The sequence below is a fragment of the Eleutherodactylus coqui genome, chromosome 1, assembly GCF_035609145.1.
Source record: "Eleutherodactylus coqui strain aEleCoq1 chromosome 1, aEleCoq1.hap1, whole genome shotgun sequence".
NCBI classification, from domain to species: Eukaryota; Metazoa; Chordata; class Amphibia; order Anura; family Eleutherodactylidae; genus Eleutherodactylus; species Eleutherodactylus coqui.
Window position 1 is genome coordinate 43,103,565 of NC_089837.1, and position 18,096 is coordinate 43,121,660.

The window sequence follows — 18,096 nt, forward strand, 5'->3', positions numbered from 1 at the left end:
TGGACGCAGTGAAAATCTGCCATGTTTGGGCACTCTGATTTCTTTATGTGAACAGTCTTTAAGTTCCTTGGGCCCACCCATGCTGTGGGTGCACACAGACTTCCCATTGAGGTGTTTTACCTGTCTGTCCTCAAAAGACTGACAGACTCGGGTAGGGTGCAGAGTGCAGATGGTTTACCCCTTGCGTTATCGATGAGATATCCGACACCCAAACAGAATAAGTAGTGTGTGGACACATAGATTCCCCATTGCTATGTCACTCGCAGCACCTTGGGCCACACAAGGTGTTTGCTGGGACCGAGCCTGGCCAAGGGCCTGCTCACATCCTTTCAGCACAGGCTACAGCGGGTCCTGGTCATGGTTTCAGGGCCTTGTGAGGCCACCTCCTCCTCCTCCTGCTTGGGGTTAGGGGGTCAGCATTGCGCATCGTGTATTTTCTCTCGTGTTACCACAGTTATCTGAAAAACTCGTTTGGGCCACAGGAGAGGAGCATAACTGCATTAATGAGACCTTCACAGGTGTACTAGCATCGAAGTCCACTTCCTGCTTACGATTGCTGAAGCTGTTGGCTGAGGCCTATGTCCCGGGGGACCGACAACGACGCCAGGTTGGGCCTGTGGAACTTTTTCCTGGCTAATGCAGTCTTTGGAGCAGTGAAAGAAAACGTAACGGATTTACAGACACCTTCACAGGTGTACTAGCATTGAAGTCCGCTTCATGCTTACGATTGCTGAAGCTGTGGCCCGATGCCTATGTCGTCGGCGCAGTGTAAGTCTGCCATGTTTGGCCACTCTGATTTCTTTATTGTTCATGTCTTGGGTTGCGTTGAAACCACCTATGCTGTGGGTGCACACAGACTTCCCATCGCGGTGTTTGACCTCTCTGACACAAAGACACTGACTGACTTGGGTAGGCGGCAGAGTGCAGATGGCTTTCCACTTGCAGTGTGGATTGAGCTATCTGACACCTAAACAGAATGAATACTGTGTGGGCACATGGATTCCCCATAGCTATGTAACTCATGCCCACGTTTGCAGCTCCTGACGGCGGTTGGCACTTTATTGGAATGAAGAGCGAACGTCAATTTCTCATCGATTCTCTACAGCATTGTGGGCTATCGCCCCGCCCCTTTTAAAGAGGGTCGCTGCCTGGCCCTGCCAACCCTCTGCAGTGTGTGCCTCCGGTTCCTCCTCATGGCAGACACACTTATAAATAGACATGAGGGTGGTGTGGCTATGCAGCCAGCGTGTGGCATGAGGGCAGCTAAAGGCTGCGCAGGGACACTTTTGTGTGCGCTGCGGACGCAGGGTCGTGCGGGGGGGGGGGGCTGGGCAACATGCAACCCAGGAGAAGAGGCAGCGGTGTGTCCCGCAGGCAGTGCTTGGTTGGAGGAAGTGTGGTGCTTAGCTAAGGTATGCCTTGCTAATGAGGGTTTGTCCGAAGTAGAAATTGTTAGGGGGGGGAGGGGGCGTCACTCTTGCCACTATTGTGGCTTAATAGTGGGACCTGGGAACCTGAGATGCAGCCCAGCATGTTACGTTTTGAAGATTTGCACAAATAAAAACCTTAGATAGCATCGGCGATATACAAAAATGCTCGAGTCGCCCATTGACTTCAATGGGGTTCGTTACTCGAAACGAACCCTCGAGCATCGCGGAAAGTTCGACTCGAGCAACGAGCACCCGAGCATTTTGGTGCTCGCTCATCTCTAGTGCTTGATGATTGTGACCGGCAGCATCTGGCTAGAATTGTCCGTACAAACAGACAAGCAACTCCAGCAGACATCATATCCACATTCAGTGTAGGAGGCCCATATCCATGTCCTGCAGGTTGGTGCAGGAGGCCCCACACCCATGTCCTACAGGTTGGTGCAGGAGGCCCCACACTTATGTCCTGTGGTTCAAGGCAGGAGGCCCCACACCCATGTCCTGCAGGTTGGTGCAGGAGGCCCCACATTTATGTCCTGTGGGTCAATGCAGGAGGCCCCACACCCATGTTCTACAGGTCAGTGCAGCATTCTTTAGCTTCCATGGCATATTGGAGCAGAAGACCCACCAGAGCCTATGTTGATACCACAAAACTGGGCACAGCACCTCACCAGGGCTTGTGAGGTTGCTAACTGTACCCTATAGGACTGACAAATCACAGTACCCATTGTTCTGGGCTGATCATAGAATGGTAGAGTGTGAAGGGACCTCCAGGGTCATCAGGTCCAACCCCCTGCTCAGTGCAGGGTTCACTAAATTATCCCAGACTGATATCTGTCCAGTCTTTGTTTGAACACTTCCATTGAAGGAGAACTCACCACCTCCCGTGGTAGAACTCACCACTGCCCGTAATGAAAGGATGAATAATTCTAAGACTGCAATAGTCATTAAAGTGACTCTCCAGACCTAGACAAACAAAGATGGCCGAACCACTTCCCTCACTACCTGTACATAAATATGCATAGTCTAAGACACTACATGCTGATCCTACTGGCCAACGCTGCTCATGGACAGCACTACTCCAAAATAACAATGGGCATACATATGTATACAGCTGTGTATATCGTTATATCAACCCCAATACACAGATTAGGAATGTAAAAAAAAAACCTTTATTTACCAATCATATTAAAATATTTTTATTTAATATTTACAAGTTGAACAAGAGTGCGCAGCTCTGACACAAAAACAGTAGATCAATTAAATATGCATTAGTATAATGGTTGAGGTCCCATATGTGTGCTACAATGTATAAGAAGCATCATATCAAAATATATTAACAGCAGTCACATGTTACAACACAAAATAAATGAACATACCTATACCATATATAGCACCGACCTAGATGCACACCCCGGTAAGTATGCATAGTCTAAGACATTACATGCTGCTCCCACTGGCCAGCGCTGATCATGGACAGCACTGGTCCATCAAAGCAGGTGTAGTATCTTAAAACAACAATGCAAACTAATCCACAGCGTGCATCAGGTAGGCAGAGAAGTGGTTCGGCCATTCTTGTTTGTCCAAGCTTAGTGGTTTGCATTAAAAAGGCATTTTATGCTGAATTTTGAGAGACCACTTGTTATATTAGTTGTGTTGAGATATTTAAATTGTTCTGGTCTGACAGCATTGTGAAAACAGCTAAAAGTTTGTATATTTGACAAATAAACCTAATTTGCAATTGCGGTTGAATAATTTTGATTGGAACTGTCCGTCCATCCAGTTCAACATCCTGCAATATTGATCTAAGGTCGGCTTCACACGGACGATAAAATCACGTGAGATTTCTGCCTTACAAGACGCACAATTTTCGCACAAATATGAACCCCACTCGGCACCACATGGCACCACAATACTATGCAGGAAACAAATCACAGCATCATTTATCTGGCTACATGATCTCGCATCGAAGACCCATTGCTTTCAAAGGAGCCAGTGGCATCAGCCAAACGATTGAAGACCATGGGAGAAACTCTGCTATCCTCTGCTGAAGCCGCGACAGCTGTACAGGAGGATCCCTGCATTCCTGAAGAGGCACCCTCTTCGGGCTTTCACATGGATGGCGAGCGCGATATTGGGGCGGGATTCATGGCCCCATATTGCACTCGACTGTGTGAAATTAGCATAAAGGAAGGCAAAACCTTATGCGTTAAGTCTTTTTTTCTGCCTTTGCCATAATCCAAACAAGAATCTGGTTTTGTTGATTAAATTGATTCCCTTACAAAATGTTTTCCACATATAGATTATCAAAAGGGCTTCTTCCCTCTGTGAATTCTTTGATGATACCTACATCTGGTTTTAATAATAAAACATTTTTAACATTCTGAACATGAATAAGGCCTCTCTCCTGTGTGACTTCTCTGATGTGTAGTAAGATTTGATTTAGACCCTCTCCTGTGTGAAGTTTTTAATGTGTAAAAAGACTTAGGCCTCATGTCCACGGGGAAAATCAGATCCGCTGCAGATTCTCCATGTAGAATCTGCAGCGGGTCCCTCCTGCCCCGCGGACATGAGCGCTGAAAATGGGAATAAATGAGAATAAACTCACCTCCCATCCGCTCCGTTTCTTCTCTTCGCGGCGGCGTCATCTTCTTTTGTCGCGGCCGGATCTTCATTCTTCGGCTCGGCGGATGTGCATGATGACGTCGGTGACGTGCCTCGCGCATGCGCCGGGCTGAAGCAAAATGATCCGGCCGCGACGGAGAGAAGATGACGCGGCGCCGAAGAGAAGAACCGGAGCGTGTAAGTAAAATATGATTTTTGTGTCCCGCGGATCCGGACGGCTTCCATAGGCTTCAATAGAAGCCCGCGGGAGCCGTCCCCGCGGGAGACCCGCATGAAAATGGAGCATGGTCCAGATTTTTTCATGCTCCATTTTTTTTAAAATCACTTTTATTGACGATCCGCGGGTATTTATCTACCCGCGGGTGGTCAATGCATCCCTATGGGATGCGGATCCGCGCGCGGGAGAAGAGTTAAAATCCGCTGCGGATTTTAATTCTTATTTTCCCCGTGGACATGAGGCCTTAGCGTCACGAACAGGATGAAACCTCGGTGCCATGTATGCTGACAGGTGGGAGAATGGACTTCTCTCTGTTGTGTTGCTGCTCTTGGTCGATTACAAAACCTGAGAATTAGAATTGGACTTTTATGGAGATAAATTCTATGTGCAGAAAATGCCCTACGACTTGGAAGAGGACTGTGTGGTGTTGCTGGGTGAGGTAGCACTGTTGGACACTCACATCAGGCCGATGGTTCAAATAGCGAAATGGACTCTCAAGATGGCGCCTAGAAGACCCCCTCCTCCTCCCAGGAAAAGCCTGCCCAATCCTCCCCGCCAAGAAAAGCCCGCCAGTGGTGAGAGAAAAGTATGGGGGTGGAAATAGGCAACCGGACGGAGGCGGGGTTAATGACAAGCGCTACAGTACTACAACAGTGTGCTCAGGAGAGAGAAGAAGTGCCTGACAGTGAGAGCACTAGAGGCTTTAAGCTGCTGCAATGGCATTACAAGGTGTGCCTGCTGGATATTCCCCGTCTAACCCCAGTGGTACTTTGGGGATAAAAAAACAGTGCAAGAGAGGCTGCCTTTTATCAGAATGTAATCTGGAGATCCGTCTGGCTTGGGTTCCGTCGGTGAGGGAGAGAGAACTGACATGGAGTCTGTACCAGCCGACGCAACCATCCCCAGCAGAAACAGGAATTTGCGGCGTCTGGCCCTCAAATGCCCCCTAAGACTTGACCTCCTGTGTGGATTCTCTGATCTCCATTAGGATTTGAGTTTTGTATAAAAGATTTCCCACATTTTGAACATGATTGCAGCTTCTCTCCTGTGTGAATTTATATGTGATTTATATCTAAAGCATTTCCCACAGGTTGAACAGGAGTACGGCTTCTCCCCTGTGTGCACCCTTGCGGGTGTAAAAAGACCTGGTCTGCTTGAAAACCATTTTCCACATTCACCACACTGTTACAACATGTCACAAAGATGGAAAAAGGTTTCAATCTAAGATTGGTCAGGAGAAGGTTCCTCATGATTAGGCCTCATTCAGACTATTGCAGTTTTAGCGCTGTTAGCAGCGAGAAAAGCTTGCTGCTGAAGTGCTGTAAAGATCACATGAATGGGCTACTTCAAGCTTCGTAAAGTCACCCATTTACACAATCTGAGGTGCGTGCTTTCAATGCTCCCGTAGCAGCCCATGGAAAGCACACAGCAAAGATAGAACATGTCCTATCTTAGCGTGCACCTCGGAGCCGACATGCAAGTTTGCACTCGCATGGCCTATCTTTTGTTAGATGCGCTGATTCAGCGCTTCTAACAAGCACTCATGTAAACGCTTCTATAGGAACCCATTCGTTCCTATAGAAGCACTCTTTTCATGTGCATCTCAAACACTAAAACAGCGCTCGTCTGAATGAGGCCTTAAGGGGATTGTATGACAGATCTGTATAACGAAGCTGTGGGGTTTCTTCTGAAGAGTGTTGTACAGTAGCTTTATCTTCTACTTTATAATGGGGCGATAACATGAAGTTACCCTATTTGTTAGCATTAAAAAAGTTTTTAATGATTTTTTTTTTTTTTAAATCAGAAAGTAGGTCAGGTGAACGAAGCACACGTGTAATTGCCATAGATTTCAATCAACGCTACCCAACGAGACTTCCCATTACCCCCAGTGAAGTTGCCAAATTCTGAGAAATGGGTTCTGTGGCTGAGAAAAGCTGTTGAGGATGCTTCATGACTGCTTTTTGTCATGCAGCGAATGCCACCAATTACAAGGAAGTGCAGAAAGAAGTGGAGCTACTCCAGCAGACTAAGAAGTCCAATTTTGTGTGGCTATGGGTGATGGATAGTGATAAATTAAATATAATTCTAAGGTGCTGCCAGCCCAGAATACGACACAGTTGTACAATGGGTGCATCAGTATAGCTGAATGAAAAAGTAGAAAAACTTTTCACAAATAACAATTACACTAGGAATATAAACCCAACTCCTCCGTATATGGCAGCTAAACCAACCCATTTGACCCATCATCTTCTCTTTGTCTGAATGCACCCCAGCTGCCCAACGCTTAGGAGCTGTGTTCTACCCAGCCATTCTGAGGAAGGGGCTGTGTCCCCCGAAACACATAAAATGTGCTAGTTCTGTTGGACTTTATATGACATCACTGGGCAAAAAATACATAGCGTTACAAACAGGGCTATAAATCCATAAGGGAGATGTTTGTAAAGTCGTAACAATTAATCTTTAAGGTGTATAAACAAACGTAATTGGAAGACAGTTTCGTCATGTGACACGGGTCGCTCAACGGCAGTTCAGGGGTGTGATGACGTCAAAGACATAGAGGACATCAGAGGCGTGCCTATGCATCCTGTTGTGAGGATGAGCTATAATCAGAAATACAAGGAACGTGACGCTGCGTTCCACTGTGGTGCTCCAGGGAGGTAATGAGCGTCGGGGGTGTGCCTATGTATTCTATTGATGCCTTATGACATAGGAGGTAAATGGGGAACGTAATGTTGCGTTCCATTCTTTCAATTCAAAATAAAGGAATCATTATGAAAAAATATAATAGCATCATGAAAGGACAGGGGGAGATAACAGAAATTTACAGGAAAATTATATAATGATTAGAAAAGCAAATACAGAGTGTACTATTGTGGAAATGAAGTGAAGTGGGGGAACAATACAGTTATACAAATGACTTCATGGAAGGGCATAGGGGCATGTCACCTGCACCTCAAGAACATCACAAAAATCCGACACCCTTTCTCACCATGGACACGCTAAAAACGTTCACTCTTGCCGTCATCCACTCTCGGCTCAATTATTGCAACTCGCTGTTAACCGGCCTTCCCTGCGCCAGACTCTCCCCTCTCCAATCCACAATGAATGCAGCAGCCAGGCTCATCTTCCTGTCCAGCTGCTACTTGGATGCCTCTGAATGACCCACCGAGGAGGAAGAAATCCGGCAATGAGATTACCAAGAGAATATTAAGCTTCACCTTAGAGATCATCTACCTGCTGACTAGAGAGGCAAACTCTTCTGTATTTCAATCATCTTTATTGTATTGTTTAACAAGTCAGAGTAAGGGGAGAGAAAATACATTCTAGGAAGTAATAGGAACAACCCAGTGTCCTGTATAACGGCTTCCAGACCTTCCAAGTGAGGGAGAACTAAAGAACTGAACAGCAGAAAATGTGAAGATCGGCCACCGATATGGTCAGTTCTGTATGGTGGGAACCAATGAGCTAATAGTAATGTTGTAGGAGCAATGAGAGTGGGAAGTAGGCTCCTTGTAATGAGGAGGAACCAACCAACAGCCAGGAGCCAGCAGGATCACATGGCCGGAATTCAGCCTGTAGACTTTGATATTTGCCACTTCTAGAGACATAGAAGACTGATGTCAGAAGGAGAACACATGGTCCATCACGTCTGCCCTTGTAGATCCTTATATACAGCGGGATCACAATCTCCCTCTTTTTACTGAGGGAGGAATACAGGGTTCAGTTCTCTACATCTCTCTTTCCATACACAGGATTACACAATAGTGAAGAAGACATTGGTTAACGGTACGACTCCCAACAGCCATCTCCATGAGTCAGGAGGATGGAGCAGGAGCCAGAGCCCCATCACAGAGGCTCCTCCTCACTTACCGATACATGAGCAGAAGATCCTAGACCTCACCAACAAGATCACTGAGCTGCTGGGAATGCTGGGTAATTATACAGTAATAGCACTAGAGGAGTCTGGGTAATGATGGTATCATTGTGTTGTGAGGTTCCTATAAGGTGTCAGGATGTTGCTGTCTATTTCTCCATGGAGGAGTGGGAGTATTTAGAAGAACACAAGGATCTGTACAAGGACATCATTATGAAGAACCACCAGCCTCCGATATCACAAGGTAAGAAGAGCCATATAAGAAATACATAGAAAAAAAAATGTTATATATATATATACATACATACATACATACACATATATATCCCATATTTTTCAGACTATTAAATGCATTTTTTATCAGAAAAAAATGTATTGAAAGGTTTTTATGTCTAAAGGCCCCCATACACATTGGACTTTAGTTGTACAAAACCCGCTAATAACAGCCATGTGGCCAGACAACTCTAGTTTGTCCAGGGCAGCTCAGCTTTCCTTTGACAGTTGATGTTTGTGAAAAAATAAATCAGGGGAATCTTTATCAGTTAGGGACAGATGGCTCTTTTAAAGGGGTTGTGTCTGTAAATTAAACATTTTTCCCAACTCAGCATGAGTTAAAATTAAAAAAAATAAAGCAAACTCACCTGTCTTTGTACCTCCTCCCCTCCTAGGAGCCACTATCCAGCTCCCACTGCTCTGTCCCCATTCTCCGCCGCTGGGAGTCGGCGTGAACCCTGAAGCCAATCAGAGGCTACAGCATCACTTTAAGGTCGCTACTCATGTCTGCCGCCCTCATGCAGTTTCTGGCAGCTGTAAGTGTCTCTCTGCCCTCCCTGTCTGCTTCCCTCACTGCAACATCTTTCCTGAGCACCAGTGTTCAGAACTGTACACAGTATTCCATGTGAGGCCTGACCAGTGCCTTATATAGTGGGAGGATAATGTTCTCGTCCTTCGCCCCTATACCTCTTTTAATGCACCCTAATACTTTATTTGCTTTTGTAGCAGCTGACTGGCATTGATTGCTCCAGTTAAGTCTACAGTCCACTAGTACCCCCAGGTCTTTTTCCATCTCACTTTTTCCTAGCAGTACCCCCTTTAGTGTATATTGGTGACATCAGTTTTTGCTGCCCATGTGCATAACCTTACATTTTTCAATATTGAACTTTATTTGCCATCTTTCTGCCCAAGCCCCCAGCTTATCTAGGTCAGTTTGTAGCCGTACATTGTCCTCCTTCGTATTAATTATATTGTATAATTTTGTGTCATCTGCAAATATTTATATTTTACTGTGCGGTAACTCTATCAGGTCATTAATAAATATGTTGAACAGAATGGGGCCAAGTACTGAGCCCAATCAGAGTACAAATAATTTATTACCACCCTCTGCTTTCTATCTCTAAGCCAGTTATTTATCTAGATACACACGTTTTCGCCCAGTCCGAGCTGTCTCATTTTATATATATCAGCCTATTATGCGGCACGGTGTTAAATGCTTTCCAGAAATCCAGATGTATGAGATCAATAGACTCTCCCGTTCCAGCCTAGAACTTACTTCATCGTTGAAGCTGATCAAATTGGTCAAAGCAAAAGGATCATTTATTGTGGAGAACAGACCCCTTGTAGGAAGGCTCTAGTACCCGGTTGATCCGCTTCTAGCTTAAATACAAGATGTGATGTGGATAGGCATGGAAGGGGCTTGTTATTTAAATTGCGCCAACTTTTTCCACAGCGCTTTCAGGTAATCTATATATATACACAAAAGGTGAAAGCCCTCACTCACTCACTGATTGATTGACTGACTCGCCACTAATTTTCTAACTTCCCGATGTCGTACAAACAGGAAATTTAGGATGATCATTCTTTAGGTCCTAAATAGGAAAAGAAAAGGGGTCACAACTCAATTATTCAATGCTAAGTGCAAAAGTATTAGCAGCTCTGTGTAATGGACTAAATCTAATTCTCTAACTTCCTGGTGTCACACAAACATGAATTTGGCAGAAGAATTCTTAAGATCCTAAATAGGAAAAGTAAAGGGGGGGGGGGGTCACAACTTGAAAATTCAATGCTAAGTGCAAAGGTATTGGCACCCCTATATAATGTACCTAATCTAAATTCTCTAACTTCCCAGTGTCGTACAAACATGAAATTTGGCAGGAGCATTTGTTAGGTCCTAAATAGAAAAACTCAATTATTCAAAGCTAAGTGCAAAAGTAAGTGCACCCCTATGTAATGTAACTTCTCAGTGTCATACAAGCGTGAAATTTGGCGCAAGCATTCTCTAGGTCCTAAATGAGGAGAGTGGGAGGGGTGGCACATTCTACAGAGGGACATCAGTACATGCAGCCTGAGGAGAATCTAACACTCCTCTATGTGTATACATATTTTATTCCTCGGTTACTCCAAAGCAACCTTGACTTCATAAAATTTTCCAAGCAAACAACACGTAAAACACGTGTATCTAATTAACTCGGGCTAGTTTATTTATATTACCCCACAGCAACTGGATACTCATTTTACCAACCTTGGAAGGCTGAGTCAATCTTGAGCTGGCTACCCGAACCATGCATGAATTGAACTCATGAGTGAGACCTTAGGACTTCATACTGCTGCCTTAACACTCTGCACCAACGTGCCTCTAGTACCCTGTTGTACCGCCTCTAGCTTGGCTACAAGGTGTGATACTGATGGACATGGAGGTTCTACTACCCTGTTATACTACCTCTAGCTTGGATAAAAGATGTGAAAAGGGGTGAGCATGGAGGCATCATGTTGTATCTCTTCTAGCTTGGATAAAAATGTGATACGGGGGGGGGGGGCATAGAGGCTATAGTACCCTGTTGTAATGCCTCGAGCTTGGCTACAAGATGTAATATGGGTCTGGTATGGAGGCTCTAGTACCCTGTTATACCACCCCTAGCTTGTATGCAAGGTGTGATACAGATGACAGAAGTATGGTATCCTGTGGCATATCAGTCCACATTTGCTGAAACTGAGCCTCTAGAGCGTGCAAACTTCCAGGTTGTCCCAGATGGTCCCATACATGTTCTATTCGTGATAAACCTGGTGATTGGGCAACCATGGAGGTGTGACAAAGTTGTGGAGATGTTTCTGTGACCAGCTTGTGTGTGCGGCCGAGCATTATCCTGCTGCCTCTTTGAAGCTGCCATGAAGGACAACTACAGCACCAGCAGGATGCTGCTCCACAGCAGAGGCAAGATTGAGACGCTCACACTAAGGTCTCTACACCAAGGTATTAAGCCGCCTTCGCACGGAGTAAATGCTGTGAGAATCCTGCAGTGTCTACAGTAGACGGCAACGGAATGAGAGTCTACAAATCTTCACACATCATGGATTTTGTCTTGCATGACATTTGAAAAATGCTGCGGTTTGAAAACAGCAGCACATCAATTTTTTTTTTGCAGAAACGGCATATACGTGCAGCGGATTTTCACCATAGTGATCGATGGGCAACATAAAAATCACTCCGTAAACTACAAAGAGGGTATTGTTACCATTTTTGCATCTTTTCTGTTGCGAAAACACTCAATTCACTTGAAAATCTGCATTTATTATTATGTGTTTATTGAAATTTAAGCACCAGGTGCTTTTTTTGGTCACGCCCCCTCAAATGAATTTTTTTTATTAAAAAAAAGTGATCACAAAACTCATATTGTACCCCAAAATGGTACCATTAGGAATTACAGCTCATCTTACAAATAACAAGCCTCCACACAACACCATCAACGGAAAAAAATAAAAGTTATGGGGGTCAGCAGATGGCAACAAAGTAATTTTTTATAAAGTTTTTTTTATTTTTTATTTTTATTTTTACAGTAGTACAACAAAAACTATCACATGGGAATTATACTGATTGAAAAGCTGAAAAGCTGAGTTCTTGAGAGAAAATAAAGCCAAATAAATCTCCTGTAGTCAGAATGAGATCACATGACCCTGACGCTGGGAGTACATTTGTCAGGATAAAGCATCGCTGAGCCCAAACGGCTCGTGAGCACAGATGCGACTTTGCAGCAATTTTCTTGCGACGATGTCACGATAGCCAGTGTGAAAGTAGCCTTAAGGTATCTTCGCACAGGCCGATAGATAAACATTTCTATTCTCTGGATATGTAGAATTTGGCTCTAGGACCATATAGGGCTGAGAAGATGGCAGAGCTCATCCAAGTGTTGTCATTGCTGAAGACTGGCTCAATAGAAAGTCTATGGGCCCTATGACATCTCAAGTTTGTTTTTTAGAAAGTGCAGTTACACCTTAAGCTGGTTTATGTTGAAATACATTTTAGCACTTCTTCACATTGACTCCGCGGGTCCCGTTTTCCTTCTCATTTATGGCAAAAAAAAAAAATGTAATTCACTGGTCGAATAGATCTCTTCCAAGATGGAAACGAGCGGCACTGAACGTTCCCCATTCTTGTATTATAACAGACTTCAGTGACAAAGGCTCCGAATGGAACATCCAGAGGAGCGTGAAAGAATCGCCAGTGTTTCCTACATACTTTAGGGAAAAACCACATGCACATCACATGGCATACGAGTGCCATGCATTTTTTTTCCCAAGGTCCCATAGGAAATAATAGGTGACCCATCCTGCGGGAACGCCCAAAAATAAAATAGGCACTTTTCCTCGCAGCGTGAGGGGGAAAAAAAAATGTGAATAAATCCACTTAGAAGAATGGAATTCGTTTGCGTTATATATGCATCGCACAAAACTCACATATGGCATTTTTGTGCTTGTTTTTGCAATCAGACGATACGCAGTATATCCACATACGTCCGTGTTGAAAACCGCGACCATACACAACTAGTTTTTATGATCATTCGCAGGTCTAATGTGAGCCCGGCCTAAACCTAACTTGTAATGGGAATCAAAATATACATAAAAAGGGAATATATACAGACAATAAAAAAAAAAACTAGAATATGGCCATATACTTACCAATGTACTAATACAAGAGGGCAGGTAGAAGCACCACATCCCTCAACATGCAGAGGGGGGTGGGGCGGGGGGCGGCGGCTACTTAGTGCTATACTAGCTCACAGACATAACATACAAAGGGTGTCAGGCCACCTAGAACATGTAGTGCACCCTGCATGCTTACAAGGTGTGAGTTGTTGTTCATCAGTCCATACACCTGTATAATGCTCCTCCATATAGCAGTCTGGCTGTCTGCATGCTGGGGGCTGTCGTACTTCTACCTACTCTCTTGTATCAGTACATTGGTAAGTATACGGTCATTTTCCGTAACTTGTAATGGCGGTTGAATAATTTTAATATCCAGTTAAACATCATTCTGCAGAATTGATCTAAAGGAAGACAAAACTTGATGCGTTAAAAAAAAATTTTCAGCATTTTTCACATTACAGATATGAATCTGGTTTCCTTGTAAAAGGTTTTCCACATAGAAATCAAAACAGCTTCCTTGTATGAATTATTTGATATTACCTATATTTGGTATGAGTACTAAAACATTTCCCGTATTATGAACAGAAGGCTTCCCTCTTGTGTGACTTCTCTGATGAACAATAAGACTTGATTTCACTGTAAAACGTTTCCCACATTCTGAACATGAATAGGGTTTCTCTCCTGTGTGAATTCTCTGATGTGTTATGAGATATGATTTTTGGATGAAACATTTCCCACATTCTGAACATAAAAAGGACTTCTCTCCTGTGTGAATTCTCTGATGTCTAACAAGATCTGATTTTTGGATAAAAGATTTCCCGCATTCAGAACATGAAAATGGCTTCTCTCCTGTGTGACTTCTCTCATGTATAAGAAGATCAGATTTCTGGATGAAACATTTCCCACATTCTAAACATGAATGCGGCTTCTCTCCTGTGTGAATTCTCTCATGTATAACAAGTTCTGATTTCCGGGTAAAAAGTTTACCACATTCTGAACATGAATGCAGCTTCTCTCCTGTGTGACTTCTCTCATGTGCAATAAAAGGTGATCTATATGCAAAACATTTCCCACAGTGTGAACAAGAGTACGGCTTCTCCCCTGTGTGCACTCTTGTGTGTGTTGAAAGACCTGATCTTCTTGAAAACTGTTTTCCACATTCACCACACTGAAACTTTTTACCCCCTTTGTGAGTTGTAGGTGAGCTAAGAATCTGTAAATGGTCAGGAGAAGGTTCCTCATGATTAGGGGAATTATACGACAGATCTGTACTGACAAGCTGTGATTGGTCAGGAGAAGGTTCCTCATGATTAGGAGGATTGTATGACAGATCTGTACTGATAAACTGTGGTTGGTCAGGAGTAGGTTCCTCATGATTAGGGGGATTATATGACAGATCTGTACTGACAAGCTGTGGTTGGTCAGGAGTAGGTTCCTCATGATTAGTGGGATTGCATGACAGATCTGTACTGACAAGCTGTGGTTGTACATGAACGATGATGAGGTTTTCTGCTGAAGAGCATTGCATGAGATCTTCATCTTCTACTTTATAATTAAACGATAACATCAAGTTTCCTTCCGAGTTCTCAGGGGGATTATCTGTTAGGATTAAGAAAAAAAAAAGGATTTCGTGATTTTTCTTCTTCAAATCACAAAGGTACAAAAACTTCCATCACCAACTCGTTCGCTCCGGCGAGTGAGAATCGCGAGATTCTCGCTGTGCCTAAAGGGGCCCTAACATCTAAAGATGGTCTGTTACGATTAAAAAAAAAAAAAAAGGATATGGTGATTTTTTTTTTTTTTAACTACAAAAATGTATAGAATTTATATTATGCAGGAAACACACTTTTGGTTTTATCCAGAATTGGATCCGGGAAGACTTGGAAAAAAGCACTTCTTTATATTTTCTCAACAGAGACAAAAACTATTCATGTGATTTCGGTCTTTGTATGTACTTCGCCTTATGAGGCATCGATTCATGCAGGTTTTATAGAACACCTACCACATACTGCTTACTTTACTGTAAATATCAATATCTCCTACAAAAGTAAAAAGAATTCTAAATATGACTCTTATGATATGCAGTTTATTTTTAATTTACGGAGAAGACCCAACTCTGCATGGGGTTGGAGTCCTCACTTCTGGGTTGGTGATTATGGCAGGTCTGCACATTCCACAAGCCTCAAGGCTTCATACACTTCAAATTTCAAAAAACAAAAGTCTGCAGATCTGTAACGGGCTGCTGGTAAGTGCCCAGGATGGAGCGGAGATGACAAACAGAGGCAGAAGAAGCACTTTATTTACTATTTAATTTTTTTCTTTTTTAACTAAACAACATGGCTGTAAGCCGCACCAGAGGATCGCTGCTTCCCAGATGCTGCTTTGCATCTGCCGTCACATCGAATGCGAGTGTGATGTTGGGCTGAGTTTCACGGACAGATATCACACTCGGCAGTGTGTAGGTAGCCTTAGTGAATAGAGGCAGAGCAGGTTGTGGATCACTTATGACCACCCGCCATCATTCACAGCAGACAGGCAGTCTATCATTGATGAACGATTGTCTGATTACACGTACCGATTGTAATTTAATTTTTATACCTGCAGAAACTGAGTGACAAACAGTTTATAGCATTTTTTTTTCTGATTAAAAGGGCATCTAATAGTCTGAAAAATATGACAAATATACTAATTTTTTGTTTCCTACACTACATATGTAAATCTCTTCTTACCCTGCGATATCGGAGGCTGGTGGTTCTCCATCATGACATCCTTGTACAGATCCTTGTGTCCTTCTAAATACTCCCACTCCTCCATGGAGAAATAGACAGCGACATCCTGACACCTTATAGGAACCTGACAACACAATGATACCGTCATTACCCAGACTCCTCTAGTACTGTTACTGTATAATTACCCAGCATTCCCAGCAGTGTCACCTCTCCAGTCAGCAGCTCAGTGATCTTGTTGGTGAGTTCTAGGATCTTCTGCTCATGTATCGGTAAGTGAGGAGGAGCCTCTGTGATGGGGCTCTGGCTCCTGCTCCATCCTCCTGACTCATGGAGATGGCTGTTGGGAGTTGTACCGTCACCCGATGTCTTCTTCACTATTCTGTAATCCTGTGTATGGAAAGAGACGTGTAGAGAACTGAACCCAGAATTCCTCCCTCAGTAAAAAGAGGGAGATTGTAATCCCGCTGGGAATTGCATTCTCACCCGATGTCTTTACTATTATGTAATCCTGTGTATGGAAAGAGACATGTAGGGAGCTGAACCCAGTATCCCATCTTGAATAGAAAGTGAGAGATTGTGATACCGCTGTATAGAGGTCTAATGCGATCACATCTGAAATACTGTGTTCAGTTCTGGAGACCTCATCTACTAAAATACCTTGATAAAAGTCCACAGATGGGTTACAAAAACGGTGAAAGGTCGTAAGCAAGGTGACAAGGTGTAATCCGACTTTGAGCTGGCCAACTGATGGAAGCAGCATATGGCAATGGCACTCAATACTGGCTCAGCTCTATATAGTCTCTAGTAATCACACTCCCCATGCATGCCATTCACTGTCCCTAACTAGGACAGAAGTAAACAACTAAGAATACAACTACATCAGTAATCACAGTATTTAGCTTGAGATTAGCAGGAAAAAATTGGAGACCAAGTTCCAGCTCTGATTCCAACAACCATCAGATGAAGCCTGAGAATAATCAGCACAAATCCACAGCCAAGACAGGAATAAAAGCCATCCCTAATTACCAAGTAGGTGCAACAGGTAGCAGAACACTCCCACCAGTGCCAGAGAAAGCAGAGAGGAAAATCAAAACAGCACTAGCATAAACCAGATCTCAGTGAACAAAAACCAAAACCTGTCGCAACACATAGCCACAGTAAGGAGTAATTATGTTTAGGGCTTATTCACACAGGCGTATACAGTGTCAGTCTGTGAAATACTCAGGGTTTTCACAAACCAAAACTGTTCATATTTCCAGCATATTTAGAACTTTCTGGCATTTCTCCTGCCTTTATGTGTAAATACGCAGTGAATATACATGTATTGCGCATATTCACACAATTCTATTGACCTTAATAGGCAATTTCGGGCCGTAGTATAAACCAAAAGAGGAGATGCTGCAATTTTTTCACATGCATAAAATACAAACATGAAAAATGCATGTCTGAATTCCCCAGTGCAAATGAATGGGGACTAGGCAGTCAGTATGGAGTGCGTAAAAAATATGTAGGTAAAACAGAGCGTAATTATGCGAATGTGTGAATGAGGCTTGTAACGGGTACTTTGAAGGCAACCATAATGCTGATTTGGTTCCCTGGTGAAAATAGGTTTGACACCCCTGACCGAGGAACTAAAAGAAAAGGGAAACCTGATGGGACATAATCTGAGACGACTTAGGAGGAATATCAGAAAAAAAAAAAAGGAGTAGTAGATGTTTGGTTTGGAACAAACTTCCAGCAGAAGATGTTGGAAAAATCAACAGTAAGTGTCTGTAAACCTACCAGAGATAAACATAGCCAAGAAAGGAATAGAAAGGAACTAATATAAGGACAGACTAGCTGCAGCGTTGCTCCACCTGCTGCCAATGGTCTACAAATCTGTATAAATGTAAAACGAGAGGCAAAAGTCCAAGTCTCCAGGCCGAACTCTGGCCATGTTATCCTGCTGGCTCCTGCCCTTTCCTTCTCATTACAAGGAGCCTACTTCCCATTCTCATTGCTCCTACAACATTACTATTAGCTCATTGGTTCCCACCATACAGAACTGACCATATTGGTGGCCGATCTTCACATTTTCTGCTGTTCAGTTCTTTAGTTCTCCTTCACTTGGAAGGTCTGGAAGCCGTTATACAGGACACTGGATTGTTCCTATTACTTCCTACAATGGATTTTCTCTTCCCTTAGTATTAGTTGTTACATAATACAATAATATAGAATGGCTTACCTCTCCGGTCAGCAGGTAGATGATCTCCAAGGTGAAGTTTAATATTCTTTTGGTAACGTCATTCCGCTCTTTGTCCATTCTCA

General features: G+C 43.5%; 2 protein-coding genes across 2 annotated transcripts in view; both read right to left on the reverse strand.

The window, feature by feature from the left end:
- Nucleotides 1-18,096, reverse strand: part of LOC136608229 (oocyte zinc finger protein XlCOF8.4-like) — a 158,423-nt gene that overhangs the window by 11,843 nt on the left and 128,484 nt on the right. The window lies entirely within an intron of this gene.
- LOC136614593 (oocyte zinc finger protein XlCOF8.4-like) lies at nt 13,587-18,091 on the reverse strand. Its single transcript, XM_066594125.1, has 3 exons — nt 18,014-18,091; nt 15,790-15,895; nt 13,587-14,659 (listed from the first exon to the last, which is right to left on the reverse strand). Exons 1-3 carry the CDS (start codon nt 18,089-18,091, stop codon nt 13,587-13,589), a joined length of 1,257 nt encoding a protein of 418 aa, XP_066450222.1.

Coding starts and splice junctions, on each gene's coding strand:
- LOC136614593 (XM_066594125.1), bottom strand. CDS start 18,091: ATGGACAAAGAGCGGAATGACGTTACCAAAAGAATATTAAACTTCACC. Junction 15,896..18,013: donor TCTACCTGCTGACCGGAGAG/GTAAGCCATTCT, acceptor ATAAGGTGTCAG/GATGTCGCTGTCTATTTCTC. Junction 14,660..15,789: donor CCAGCCTCCGATATCGCAGG/GTAAGAAGAGAT, acceptor TAATCCTAACAG/ATAATCCCCCTGAGAACTCG.